The sequence below is a fragment of the Vanellus vanellus genome, assembly GCF_965231255.1.
Source record: "Vanellus vanellus genome assembly, chromosome: 1".
Classification (NCBI taxonomy): Eukaryota; Metazoa; Chordata; class Aves; order Charadriiformes; family Charadriidae; genus Vanellus; species Vanellus vanellus.
The window spans coordinates 153,882,260-153,897,428 of record NC_138905.1 but is presented as its reverse complement, the minus strand read 5'-3'; the positions used below and the strand labels follow the sequence as shown (position 1 = coordinate 153,897,428).

At 44.5% G+C, this 15,169-nt stretch overlaps 1 protein-coding gene across 2 annotated transcripts in view; it reads right to left on the bottom strand.

The window, feature by feature from the left end:
• Nucleotides 1-390: 390 nt before the first annotated feature.
• SH3RF3 (SH3 domain containing ring finger 3) overlaps nucleotides 391-15,169 on the bottom strand; it is a gene marked incomplete at its 3' end in the record, with an annotated part of 251,528 nt that continues 236,749 nt past the window's right edge. For both annotated transcript variants that reach the window (XM_082488628.1, XM_082488627.1), the window contains exons 9-10: nucleotides 10,494-10,831; nucleotides 391-559 (exon numbers count right to left, since the gene is read on the bottom strand). In XM_082488628.1, the coding sequence (XP_082344754.1) occupies nucleotides 391-559; nucleotides 10,494-10,831 (507 nt within the window). The remainder of the gene's footprint in view (nucleotides 560-10,493; nucleotides 10,832-15,169) is intronic.

Below are 15,169 nucleotides of genomic sequence, written 5' to 3'. Positions count from 1 at the left end.
CAGTAATAAGAACACTGCAGCTCTGACAAATAAGTTACAGCAATATAACAACTTTCTTCTTAATTTCTTTTTTTTAAAGATATCTTCTCTATAATTTACACAAGGGGTTAACAGCCAGAGTTCAGGTTACGTACAGTCCAGATGGGCGTCCTTTCAGTCTGTGATTCCAGGTGGAAGGCACTACTTCAACATACCACTGTATGCACCGCACACGGACTCAGGAGCACAGCGGGACACTGCATCTCCAGAGCTGTAGACTGAAGGGCCTGGGGGAAGTCTTTGGAAATAAAAATGGCAGTGGTTATCAGTCCAGTTTCCCTTTGCTGTCTCTTCTTGTGCTATGCAGTTTCCCCTGAAAGCTCCTCCAGTTGAGAGAGTGGCGAGCCGTCCTCAGAAGCTCTCGACAAAGCTCCCTGGGAAGAGGCCCGTCCTGCCGTTCCTCTGCAACGTCCCTTTGTACCAACCGTCCTCCCGTTTCTTGTGCACAAACACAATGTCACCTTCCTTCAGTTCAATCTCGGCCTCGCTCTGCGGCGGGTATGGGACAACAACGCGGTACCTTTGGAGACAAAAATGTAAAGATCTGGTCAGCCAGCAGTTGAGCCTGTGCTTGATGGGAGCAACCATGGACCACGCGTCCGGCAGACCCTACTGGGCAAGACATTCAACACGTTTTACACTGGCCTGAACCCCCACCATTGTGGATGGTCCCCTGAATGTGAAGGGCTGTGTAAGCCGACAGACTGGCTGTCAGGAAGGGAACCGCCCCCCCAAATCCCATGGAGGGCACCTTAGTGGTTCCCCAAGGCGTCACCTGCAAGCCGCTGTTGACTGCTGAGGTCCTTTCCCTATTTCTGGTGCTGACCTGTAAAGCCAGAGAAGGCAGTGTTGCCTTAAGGCTTCTTTCCCCCGGAGCGCTAATGATGTGTCAGTGCTGGCAGCCACCTGGAACTCCGCATCATGTCAGCCTGCTCCAGGAAAGAAAAGGGAGGCAGGTTTCCTCCTCCCTTCCTGCACCCACTGCTTGGGCAGGTTCCTTGGGGGCAGCTTCAGAGGTTCCTGCGAGCTCACAGCCTGTACAGGACAAACTTCAGGACATGGGAAGCTTTTATTTATTAAAAAAAATGGCTGCACGTAAAGTCAGAAGCAATCATCTCGCCTCTCTCTCCCTGCCTTCTTGTGAACCAGAAATCTTGAGGAAAAATACCTTTGGAAACATCAGTAAGTTACATTACAAAATGGCTGTATCTTCTACACCACCGTTTTCTACTAAAACTCATTATGATGGGGAGATCTCTGGCCAGCTTGACTGGAGACTTGATGGGGATGTACTCCAGAACCAGACAATGAAAACAGGAAGGTCTTGTCAAACACTGGGACTACTCATGGTGGTCCCTGCTCCCAGTCGCATGCTGAGCCAGCGCCAGGAACTCTCCTGCTTTCTCCCAGCACTGCATTTGCCTCTGCCATAACGTGTCGCATTTAGCACTGCATCTGCTCCATCCAAAAATGGGGTTCGCAGTGCTCCCACCAACTGCCTGTGATATCGGCAGAGGTTAGCTAAGGCCGTTCACATTTTTCTTATTATTATGTGTCTGGGGAATGTACTTTTTGGGTCCCTCAAATCTGAGGGAAGCGAAGCTACAATGGAGGGGTAGCAAATGGCTTTGGAAGGACCCTCCAAACCAAGATGGAGCCCCTGTTCTGAACCATTCACAGAGCTCTCCGGGAACTTGGTTTTCAAGTGTCACTTCATTTTAATGAAGTAATGACAGGTCTGATCCTGATATGGCTATTCTGCACTCAGGCTTATCAGCAGGTGTCCTCCTGAGAGGACAGACTGGGCCCTTTACATCTGTGCACTTGTGTGCAGAACAGGGAATGTATTTCTGGTGCACCAGTTTCTTTCCTCAGCACATGCACTTTTGCATTCATCTGGCATTTGGTTAACAATCAATAACTGTCTTGCTAATTGCGAAGTAACGAATATAGTAAGATAGTTAAAAGATGCCAATTGATTACCTAAAGCCCATCTCCTGAGCATTAATATTTCCACAACCACTGCATGGCCATTGATGCCTCAGTCATGTTTGCTACAAGGCGAGTATTCACTTAAAATAATATCCTCTCCTCGACAACTGAGTTCAATGTGCCCTGGAGGCTCCGGAGCCTTCCCTGGTGCCATTCCCAGTGAGATGGTACTAAAACAGGGGACTCTCCAGTGGCAGTCACTAATTTTCTTTGCAGATGTTGCTCAGGTACCTAGTGACTGCAGTTCTGAAACTAGGGACTCCACAATGAAAATACCCTCTTTGGCTCTATGTTTGGACATCTCCACAGCCAGTCATCCTGTTACTTGGAAAAGCATTCTGCTCTAACACCCTACTACAGCCTTTTTATCTTGCCACAGTCATGTAGAAAATGTATGTGTTCAACCGCCATCAGAAATCTGCCGGTCTTCTCCGTCCCTCAGTCAATACATCGTTGTCACTTCCTTTCTCCGTGGCAAAGCAAAGAGAGGTTGAAACATGTGCTGCTGGCTGGGTGCAGGAATATGGTCTATCAAGCTATCATCTGTGGAACTGCTACACTTATATCATGAAGCTTTGCCAATTACAGCCATTATGCAAATGAATGCACACATTATTTCAAACACTCTGCTGCAGTGTTGATTAATTAAATTATCAGAGTGGAACAATTGTAGCTAAGATGATGCCAAGTTTCAGATCTCGCAACTGTATGCACAATCACAGAGCGTTGGAGCTCTGGACCGGGACCTCAAGAGGCTTTGAGAAAGAAGAGGGTCGGACCTCAACAGAAGTCGGGTGGTGCAGAGGTACTCATGGGCCCTTTTGGCAGATCAGGAAACAGGAACAAAGTAAAAGGTGGTGACTTGGGCAGGGTTGCCCCAAAGACCCAGCTGAGACTGCCAACACCTCATGTTATACCATAAGCACAAAGCCATCCTTTTAAAGCCAGACTACATCCTAGGAGTGAGGAGCTGCTAGTCCCTAAATGGTTCACATGAGGAGGGAGGTGACCACGCTCAACAGGAATGTGCCCATCATCATAAAAGAGGTTCTACACAGCATCTCCTTAGAGATTTAGAAAAATAAATCTCAGTTGCTGCATTACCAAATGAAGTACTTTTTCCCATATAAGGAAACCCCAAATGCTACGGTTTAAATTTAATTAACTACGGTACCTTATAGGATAGCACCAAAGTGTTTTTGGTAGAATAAAAAAATCTTAGATACGAAAGACCTTGCAAATCGGTTAAGAAATCTTCCGTAAGAGATGGAAAAAGATGCTTGTGCTTGTTCCCTTAAGAGGCTTTTGAAGCCTGGGAGAGGCAGCCCGGTGACGGCTGGAGCGGGCAGCAGCACGGCACCGCTGCTGTGCCACCCCTCCTGACCTCCAGGTGGCATCTCAGCCTAGTTTATCCTCTGGAACTGAATTGCAAAATACAGATATTAGCCATATTTTTTTGGCAGAAAAGATCTCTTCTCCCAGACACCCTCCCTCACTCCCAAAAAGGCAGTCCCGTATACTTCTATTTATATCTCCTTTTTCATTTCCCCTTTTGTCCCCTCTTTGAGAAGCTACTATAAAACTGTAGGTTTTCTTACACCAAACTGCTTCCTGGCATTTTAGATGGATCTCAGAGTGATCTCAATTTTGTCTGTGTCACATTACACCTCTAAATTACCAACTTTAAAAAATGCTAATTAGCTGGGCAACAATTCTGATGACAAGTGTGGTAACCACCTCTGCCTGTTATAACAATGTTTCATATCTTCTGTTGCAAATTGTACTTTTGGATAGTTGTAATTCTGCCAAATGTTAACCATTTGGGCCCAAAGTCTCCACAGCAGTTGATTGTGTCAGGCTGAGGGTCCCACATTCAGCCCAAATGGTCTCATCACCTCCAGGAGCAACGTGAGGGTTTTTGCAGCAGGACCCAGGTGAGGGCTTCCATAAACTGCTCTCGGTCCCCATACTTGGAAGCCTGTCCAGTGACCCCACAGGTCTGTCAAGGATGGTGTTCCTTCAGAAAATCACCTGCTTTCAGCCAGGTTAAAAGCATTCAAACCATCCTGAAATGGCACATGCTTATTAGAGGCTTGTATGAGCACTGAAGGTAAAATCTCTGCTGATTCATGCTCCAAGATGTCCTAGCTCTGTGGGATCTCAGAGGTTGTGTTTCTCTTCCTTTCCCAGCAACGGGCTCCTCTCATGTTTTTCTCTCAGGGCACAGACTTGATGTTGGACTTCCCCACTGCTGGCTGCTGTGGCATCCTTGGGTTGGGCACTTCATCCCTGGAGGGGACTATCTGGGATGGGCAGTGGCCTGGGGAGAGTCCTGAGTGCCCAAGAGAAAATACAAGAGGCAAGACTGCGAGTAGTATCAGCAAGGATGGGGGATAGGGTTTGGTGGGCAGGGAAGCCTTGGGGAGTTGGAGAGCAGGGTAAGGCGAGGAAGAAGGTGGAGGGTGAGGGAGGCTGATGGGAGAAAACCTGGGAGCCAAGGGAGAAATGGGACCATGAGGAAACCTGGAAGCCCTGAGAGAAGGTGTGGGTATGGCTGCTGAGGGGGACAGCTGTGCTGAGCTGAGTCTGGAAGAGCAAAGATCCTTGGTGGGAGAGGGCCTGGAGCTGGGACATGATGTCCTGTGGGGCAGGAGACTGCATAGGTAGAGGCTGGCACTGGGGCTGAGGGTGGGATGGGGACCCTGGCAACAATTACCTCACTGAGAGCCAGGAATGAGTCCATCACCCCTGTCCCTCTGCTGTCAGCAAAGACCTGGGAATCCCACTGTCCCATGCCTTCGCAGCACTCATCCTTGCAGTCAAAAGAAACACCTCTCCCACTCAGGTCTCCCTTTGCTACTGCTGCTGACATCTGCAAGGTGCAGCTAAGACTCCTAACCTTAACCAGACATTACATGGCAGAAGTTTTGGTTTTGTTTCCTTTAAAAAAGCAAACTAACTAAAAATGTCGTGTATGTAGATGCATAAAGACATCTGCTAACTTAACAGAACAGGAATGTTTCACACCCATGAATCTGAGCTGAAGAAACAGGCAACTAATATTGCCCATGACTTCACTTTTGCTTGTGTGCAATATAATCCTTCATTACGCGATTGCATACTATTTTTCCCACGGGATGCATTCAATGCACAAGATGTCCTGCTCTGGACGTGAGCCAAGGCTCTGACATGGATGAGATGCGTGGCTGCCAAAGCCGCCCCATCTTTCACAGAGGTTGGAGGATGTCTAGTAAGTGACCACAGCAAAACTCACTGAGTAGCGCAGGTGTTGGGAAAGTGGCTTCTCTGACTCCTCCAGCTGCAGAGCCTCGTGCCACACTTTCCACAGAGTGAGACTCATCTCATGCACCCTAACTGCGTAGGAGTCACTTGTCTGGTCTAAATTACTCATGCAGGCTCTCCGTCAGCATGCGCAGACAGGCATTAAGAGTATCGATCAGAACCAATCAGTAATTAAGGGCTGGGCTCAAGCCTGGCTACTGAGGGAAAAAAACCCCAAAATACTGAGTATCTGCTCAATGAGTAAATACGTGCATCCAGGACCTTGACGGAGCTAGAGGAACTTAAGAAAACAGATGTACAATGAGGCAAGTTTGGTCTGCAGGGCTAACCTCCAAACAGGTCCCATTCAGAGTGCTTGAGTTCGGATGCTTAATGCAGGTTTCTGTTTGTCAAAGTATCATGCACTCAGGATAGGTTTCAGGGGTCCAGTACTGTGACTCCAACAGGTTGCTTATGTGTTAGGGATACAGTTAGTTTTGTGGGGGATAAACAATTGGTGAAAATGAGGCATCTACCTCAGTGAACTACTGCTCTTGTTCATCGATGGATATTGTTTTTCTCCATCCTTTTATCGGCAGAGTGCAGAGACCTGCAAAGTGCCTCTGCACACTACAAGCCAGAACCCGCTTAACCATATTATGGTGTCTGAATCAGCAGCCTTAGAAGAACAAATCTCAGCTGGATCTTTTACCCTTCTGCTGGAAATATTGCAGGATTCAGTTTCTGAAATGGTTAGTTCTAGTTTCTCAGTCCTAAGGCAGGTATCCCTAGTCAGAGAAGCACTTAACCATGAGCATACATGTCACTGTTTAGTCAGAACCTACTCCTGGGGTCATTTCTCTCGTATCACTTTCCAGGAAAGAAAAAAACCTTCCTTTGCTTTCCCTTTTGACAAAGAAGATATACATGCACAGCAAAATTGAAGTCAATGGGCGTTAAGCACATGCTTGAATGCTTCCTTGAATTGGGAGCTCAATTTCTAACGTGGCAGCGATTTGTAGAAAGGATACATGGAAACATGGAGGGGTCTATTTTAAAGGTCAAACTCACTGCTCCCATCTTATTCTGCAGCACTGCGGTGGTTACAACTTGCTTGAAGGCTCCATGAAAACCATAGAAACACGGCACAGATATGCGAGTCATGACGGTAAGTCTGGATATGACCGCTTTATCAGAATATAACGTGGCAGAATTAGTGCCAGTTACTATAAAAGAGTCAACAACGCGTGACATGTTTTACTCAGGTTTGCATCTGGGAACAGTGCCAGGCAGCGAGGGGAGCATGACTCACGCGCACACACACATGCACGCTCAGCTCTCCTGTTTTGCTTAATGTACAGTCATATTTTCTTGAAGGGGGTGGCAAGGAAAGTATTTTGCTTTGGCGCTGCTAGGCAGACAGCACACCCCTCTCCCACGTGAACCGACAGCGTCGGTGGGATGTGGGCAAGTCTGTGGCCCAGGCTCTGCCCAACAACAGTGCATCCCTGCACTGGTCCTGTTTCTTGCACCAGCAGAAACTGGATGGAGAGATAGGTGGAAATGAGTGTGTGGGGCACATACAGCCTGATGGGGTAGTCACTTGACAGTCAATCACTGCAACACAAAGTGACAAGGACACCACCCGGGAAATTTCTCCGCTCTGCTGCTCAGACTGCTGGATGCTTTATGGCAGAGAGCAGCTGAAGGAAGGTGGTTTTATAAACCGATAGTGGGAAACGACACCCAGAAGCCAGAGATGGGCACTATCCCAGCAAACCAGTTAAATACCAAGACTAAATGATGGGAGAGTTAGGAGCAATTTCCTTTCTAATCCAGCCATCCATAATCAGGTTTTGGAATATCAAGTAGGATAAGATAAAATAATTATTTTCCTCGCTCTCCCTGTGCACAGAAAAAAAGGAATGAGAGCATAAACATTAGCAGCATCTCCAAGAGGGCGATGCTCACTTCACCTTCCTGTCTGACTGGCTGCAACTCCCACGAAGAGCTGCGCTGTCAGGCAGAGGAATAGGCGATTCTTCCCTTAAATCATGAGCGTCGAGCTGCAAGACATCAGAGCCTTTTAATGCACCTCCGATATGGCTAGTGGCATGACCATGGGTTTGGTCAGTAGCCTGGATGTGGCAAGTGCTGGAGCTGTAAGCCAGCCTCTATGGGAGAAGTAGCGGTGCACTGCCGCCTGCATGAGCCTCATTTTGAATGCCGTAAATATTAAGGAATGCGCTACTTCTTCCAACCTTTCAGGGCTCTGTCTCCGTGCGCACAGATGGGCGTTGGGAGACAGAAAGCCAAGTACAGCTAAGTGCACTGAAATGCTTTGCAGCTTTTTAAAATTTCATCCAGCATCTGAATCTGTTTATCTAACCTTTTTTTTCCCTCTCCTCCCTTTTCTTTCTCAAAGAATTGCTCCTACTGTGTGGATGAAATGCACCAAAATGCAAACAAGCAAAATATGGAGCTGAGTGACGTTGAATGCGAGTTCCTCCATTGCCAGATGTGAAAAGAACAAGTGGTTTGAAAACCGTAATTTGTTTTAAAAAAAATATAATTTGGTACTTCTGAGCAATTTGATGATTTAATGAGCACAGATGGATGTGGGATGAATTTCTAGGAGACAAGTGTTTAATGTATCTGCTCAGATTATTCCAGGACTAAGCATTATCCTTCCTAGTGCATGAAGGTAATTAATATTTCCCATTATGGGCATGAAAAAACCCATATGATCAGTTAAGGAATGCAGATACACCAATGATATGGAAGTTAATTCATAAATCAATTAGAGAATCTTGCCTGCTGTGTATAATTAGGGTTACTTCAATTATAGCTTATTTTCGGATTTAAGACTCAGGAATTAAAATGCTTAAAATCAGACTAAGTTCCTTACCACCGTGTACTGCAATTGGAAGTATTTACTCAGTTTTAGCAGTCTAAATCTATTTACTTCTGATTCCAGCACGGCTGAGCAGACGCAGCTAACCCATGTACCTCTGATTCTGTTCTGCCACTTAAAATTGTCATCAGTTAAATGCTTCAATATCCGGACCATCCTGAGGTGAACTGAGAAGTTTGTAGGATATGGCACTAGCCCTGGCATATTAAATAATGTGTTTGGACTTCTCTACAGTAAAGCTTTGCAAGCAGCACCTCAGTAGCCAGCTCTGGAGTCATCAGGGGATGTTCTTCCTGGCTTCTTTTCATAGCTACGTTTAACTAAAGGTGCAGCATTCCACTGATTTAGTTACACTGGCACTAAATCTGGTTTATATTGATTTAGCTTTTCTTAGAATATTAATCTAAACTGATGTAGACCAAATTAAGTGTGCCTAAATAGGGATTGGGTTTTCACTCCTTTTACTAAATTGCTTTTTCATGGATTTTAAGGACAAGAGAGTACTGTGATAGTCTGCTCTCACTGTCTTCATTACAATGCTGAAGGACTTGCCTGTATTTATTTCTGCTTCAAGTCTAATAGCTGCACTTGAACAACAGCATCTCTTTTAGACAAAACGCCCAATCTGGAGTAAAAAATTCCGATGTCTGTCCTGTCTGCAGTTTCTTACAGACCTTTACCAAGCCATTCCAAAGCCTCTTTATCAGGTGTACCAGAGCTCCCTGTATCACTCACTGCAAGTATATGGTTTTAAATCTTCCGTTATTCTTATGATGCTTCTCTGAGGCCACTCACTTGCTCTTCTGAAACATGCTGTTACTTTGTGTTCTCCTTACCAATGCGTTGAATTAGCTCTGTACCAATTGGTCTGCCCTCTTCATCACCTACCTCCCACCAGTCCTCCGTTCTGCAACAGCAAAGACTTTATGTTGGACAGTGCAGGTGCAAGACTCAACTCTTGTTGGTCTACACCACACACATACACAATCATTTTCTAGTGATTTCTGATGTAGTTAGATTTGATGCCAGTAAATCAGTTTTCAATCCATTTAGTATCTGTTGTGTTGGTGGTATACAGTTTAGTCAGCAAGATATTTTATGGTAACAAACCAGATGCCTTAGGAAAGTTTAAATGTTACAGTGACGTTGTTACCTTCCCAACCAAATTTCAATCTGCATTCAGTAAAACACTGTGTGAGGTATGGACTGTCCTGCAGCATCCCTGCAGATGCCCTGCATCATCTGCTCCATGACCCCAGCTGGATTCAGGGTCGGGTGGCCTGGCCTTCAGCCTCTTTCATACACTCAGACAAAAATACTTTCTTTCAAACTTCTGGAACTTTACTATTGTTCCCAAATTATTTTAAATATCAATTCCAGAGAGTTCCCTAGACTGCTTTTTGAAAACTCTTTGATGCTTCTGTAAAAAAAAGTTCTCTTCAATCACTTTTTGAGTGCAAAGCATTTCAATAGCATCATATCAGTGCATTATCTGTTCCCTTCCCAGTCCTCAAACGGCAGTCTTGTAGAATATGCTGACCTGAAGCCAATATGACTCTGCACACGGAAGCCTAGCTCTTTTCGGTACCCCTGTTTCTGGTCAGTTATCTCTCTCTCCACCTGCTTTTGTATGTTGGTGTTCCCACTCTACTCTTTTAGGGTTTCCAAGGTCAGTTATTCTACGGTACCAGAGTAGGCTGCTGAAATGAACTCCAGAATCACTGGTATATTTAGAAATGAGCTACATTCTTGGTAACAGGTCACTGAAGATGGCACCATCTGTAAGTATCCTAAACATGGAGAGTTTGAAACAGTCTTTGGTATCGCAGAACAGGCCAGAAAGGGACTTGATGAGAAAACACATCACCCTTGTTGCCCCCAGGCAGGAAGCATCACATGACAACTCCATAAGTTTATTAAGACATAAGAATCCCACTTAAAAAGTGGCCTTTGCCAACAGTATTTACACCCTTTGGGCTGAGAAAGTACTGCTGTCCTCCATATTTAGACCAGGGCTGTACGGTGTCATGGGCAGGTGCTGCTCACCACTTTTTTAATCAATGAACATTAAACCTGCACTGTGTGTCAAATGATTTTCAGCGGGCAGATGCATGTAAGCCCTGTCTTCCTAAAAGACACCCGAGCTACCTACAAGTCAATCCACAGAGCAGCAAAACTGCAACAGCCCTTGAGCAAGTTAAACTTCCAGCCCTCCTCCAAATACTCCCTTGAGGATGCAGGGAACCTCAGGAGATACACAGCTTACCTTTCCCGGGGCAAAGGCTTGGGCTCTGGCCGAATAGCTGCCATGGAAGATAGGGGCTGCCTGGCAGGAGAAGAGATGGAAAAATTCAAATCCAAGGAGCCTGTTTTCCTGTGCAGAGGCTCCAGCCCCATAGCTCCCTGCATTTCACTCTCGATAGGGCATGAGCCGGCCCTGCCGTGGCTGGAGAGGGAGGAGAGCTCGGGTCCCACTGCCCCTTGCAGGACTCCTTCGATGGCTGCTTGGGGGTCATGCGTGGGGGACACGGATGGTGGGGAGCGCGACTTCTTTTTTGTTGATGCTCCTGCTAGAAGTTTCAGCAGCCCGCTCTTCTTCTCCTTCTGCAAAGGAACCAAATGAAATATGGGCAGTGAGCAGACATACCAATTCCCTTCGTTTTTCTTTTGGAAAATCTCAATGTGTGTGGCAGGAAACCTCTCAAAACTGCCATGACTAGAGGTGGATCCAGGTAGAATGTGAACTTTCAGTAATAAAGATCCTATGAAAATCCCTCCTTGTCCAACAAGGATTCAACTCATTCAACAGAGTAAGGACCTAACATACTGCAAAGATTATCTCCATGTCAAATCTACCCAGGCAGTGATCATGTGTCTTTTGAAAGAAATAGGGCAGTTACAGTGAGACAGCAAAGGTACAAACTTCCCATATAGAGAAGGTGGCAATCAAACTGCTGCCCTCTGTCTTCCAGGAGAATCCTTTCCCTCAACACAGAAAGTCTCCAAAAGTAACAAATCAGGCCCTATGGCTAAAATCCTCCACTGGCAACCACAAGGGTCTGAAGAGAGATTTCAGATCCCAGCCCATTGCAAGAGAAGTGCTCATCATTACTGCCTCATTTACTACCTGATGCAGATTTACTGTAGGGAGAACGGAGGCACAAGACAGAGGTTTAATAGCTCTTTCTAGCGCGTGGTCCCCTTCACATCCTGCATCACATAGCTGCACCTATTCGTGTTTCACTCCCAGAAGCGGGTCACTTCTCCTCAGGTGTTAAGGTGAGGGATGTTTGAAGACCACAAAATTCACAATTGGCAATTGCAGTGGCAGTGCATTGGAGGTTTCAAAGTTCTACAAGGGTTTCTGATACAGAGGAATGAAAACAAGATAACAGCACCCTTTCAACTAATGTGGGGGAAAAAAAAGTTCAGCCAGCATTACTGAAGAAACACATCTGACCTTGTGGGTTTTATAGCAGTATGAGAAATTCTACTGCACATTTACCTCAAGCACACACAAATACCAAATATTATGTCCTTCAGCTGGAAAGTTTTTTGGGTAGAGAGACTGTGTGCAGAAACTGGCCATCCTCCAGTACATGCTTCGCAGCGCTAGGCTAGAGTTGCAACAAGCAATGCTGTGCAGTAAATTTTCCATTTCTTTTTTAATGACAGGAAGTTTTGCAAAAGGTCTGTTAGATTTCTTCCCCTTCTGTCAGAAGTGCAACCCATTACCCAAGACTATCTTCAGAGACTCAGGGCTGTGAAGTTTAGCTATATCTGATAATTTGTTCTATAATAGGATCCCAGGGGAAAAAAACGAACCCAGCAACTGCAATACTTATGGAACAGAAACTATTTCTCTGTCTTCAAGCAGGAACACTCTTTGGAAATACAATCCAGTAATTTATTTATTCTCTGTAGACAAAATGTCCCATGCAAGGTTTAACATGATGCTCTTTTATGTGCTGACTGCTGAAGTAATTTCTCAAAGCAGCTTTAAAGAATAGGAGGACTACAATAAAATAAATATAAGCTTTTAGAAGATATTTGGATTCGCTACAATCAATGTACTTGGAGGATCTGATATCTCTGATCCCAAAGTTCTTGTTTGCACTTTTTAGCTGTCATAGACTCGTAAGAAAACAGACATAACTTAGATGATAAGACACGGAAGAGCTAAACTGAAGCATAGATGTTATCACAGAGACAACGTCCACCGATTTTTGAAGAGTAGAGTCTGAACTACGCTTCTAGATCCCAGTCTCCTGCATACCACTGGTTCCAACCATACGGTCTGTTTAAAAGGGCGTTTGTCACTTACAGGATGAAAGGATCCATCCTGCCAAGATGTTCACTCAGGCAGAATCCATGGAAGCTATGGGAGGCCGGCCATATGGCACCATCAGGTCAAAAATACTAAATAAATTCCCCTGGAAACAATAGAAAAGCAGACCAAACACCCCTGATAAATATCTTCTTTCTCCGATAGGAAGGGACATTTGTGGGAACCTTGGTAGGTGTGCATGTCGGAATTCACCTGAAGCACCAGAAAAATACTTCAGTGTTTCTCTCACTCTCTGATTAAGCAATATCACTGCTGTCATCATTATATCAAATTTTAAAAGTCTTCACGAAATCGCAAAACTCTCCTTTCCCTGTGGCACACTGAAACAATAGCTCTAATGATCCCAGCATACTGTGTCAATATGCATTTGAAGGTGTCTAAAGGTCAGTGGCAGAATACAATAGCCATTGTGGGGCTCTGGAGAAACGGCTATTGTGCCGCAGTGAGCACTTCGAGCCTCTTTAATTTGCAGCTTTGCACATGCAAAGTAACTATGTGAACTAAAGCCCTGTATAATGAACAATTAATATTCCTATGTGGTAGCAGCTTTTCTAATTTTTGCTTCTAATTTAAATACCTTGGCAAATTTTCATTAGAAAAACCTTGTGTGACTTAGACCATTTAAGGCACAGAAGCAAAAATCTTTGGAAAGAAGGAGATGCATATATTCACACCCATCTGCACATTAAAAAGCAGATGAGTCTGACAGTCATTCAGTTTTGTTTACAAGAATGGCTTCCACTCTACACGGTTAGCTCGAGCTACCATCCCTTCGGTATCAGAGAGGTATAATGAACTTGCTGATGTACCCTTTGTTCTATTTTAACAAAAGGAAAAATAAAGAATTGATTTTTAACCCTTCTTAGTCCACTGAGCATTGTATTAAACTTTTGAGACGAAGATCTGTGTTCTCTAACGAGAGAAGATGACTTACTTCAATTGCCAAGTCTCGTCCTGCTAGTCAAAACCTGAGGAGTCTCATCCTTCCCATTGTGGCCTTGGGCAAGACGTTTAGAGGTGAACTGATACTAACCACTTTGGGTGCCTGGAGATCAGACATTACATCCAGCTCTTTCTCCCTTTGAGTCTGGCAAATGCTCTCAGCCTTCTGGTACCACATTGCCAGATCCTCTGTCGATGCTGCTCAGAGCACTTCAAGCAAAACAAGGACTGTCAGAAGCTGATAATTTACTGTGATGTTTCTCATGAGAAACAGATTGGGTTTGAACCTCCTGTGATCAGCAGTTCAACCTAAAACCCTTCAAGCCTCCTCCCACTATTTGTAAATTGGGACCAAGTTAAAACTCCTGCTTGTGCTGTGGGAATTCGTTAATGACTCCAGTGTTACAAAGCTGTACATTTCTTTGAGAGCAACCTTTTCCATGGCTTTAATATTAAAAAAAAGAAAATATTTGGAATTTGGAACGTTTGTATGCAGTCCCAGTAGTGATTTATTGCAAATGTCCAAGTATTATGAATTCATTTAATATTTAGTGTAATAGCAGCCATCCTTCACAAGAAATTAATTTAATATTTATATGGCTGTCCAAGACAGTTCTTTCTTCAGCAGTTTCACTGTAAATCAACGAAGTTGGGCACAAATGCTGTAGAGAAATGTACACCGATTGGTTACAGACTCTGCAGGTTTTGAAAAGAGATAAGAAGTTTACAGTGAACATATCTGATGACTTTCAGGAATTAAATTTTTGAATGAAAAAAGATGGTTTACTTTTTCCATTCACAGACGGCTGTTTTACTGTTTTCTAGGAAATCTTTAATCCACTGAAACAGCTGTGTAATTATTGAGTTTTCTTTGTCTAGTAGCTACATTTCCAATTGACTGCAAACTGTGTTTGACATCCCTACCTCCTGAACCTGCCAAGGTCAGACCTTCGCATCTGTGTTGATGGATGGAGTCACAGTATGGACAGCACTACTCCCATCTCCTGGTTACTGCCCACATGTTTCAATGAATTTAAATCATCACCTTTGTTTTGCTCAGATTTTATTCTAGGAGGTTCAGAGTCAAAACTTCCAAACCATCCAAACCATTAATTTCACAAAGATCAATACCTTGTTCCAAAAAAAAAAAAAAAAAGCAAAAGAGTGAAATTAGCTCTTTCAAATAAATCCCAGACTGTTTCTAGTTAAGAAAAAAAGGACTGTGAACACAGACAGTATAGGCAGGTCACAATTTCTTACTTCTCTAGTGAAGCCTATGCTTGAGACTCCATTCCTACGGCGTAGCACAAAGGAATCTCAGTGGAAATCAGTCTCTGGTAGTACAAGGATGGGATAGGCAGCATTTCTGTGACCCTGAAGCATACACCTGGGGCAGCCAGCACTTGGACAACTGCAAGTTCCCCTCGATATGTCGCTGTGGGAACATCTGGCAAAGTGAATACAGTCTGAGCTTAAGAACTCATGAAGGACTAGATCAAAATTAAAGTCTCAGATATGTAAATGTTGAAATATTTTGCTTCACAGTAATTGGGGATGATTTTTCCCCTCATTAATAACCCCACTTGAAGATAATAACTAGCTCTTCTTTCAGCTTCAGAGATGAGATGAGCACAGAATGCAGCTACTTCGTT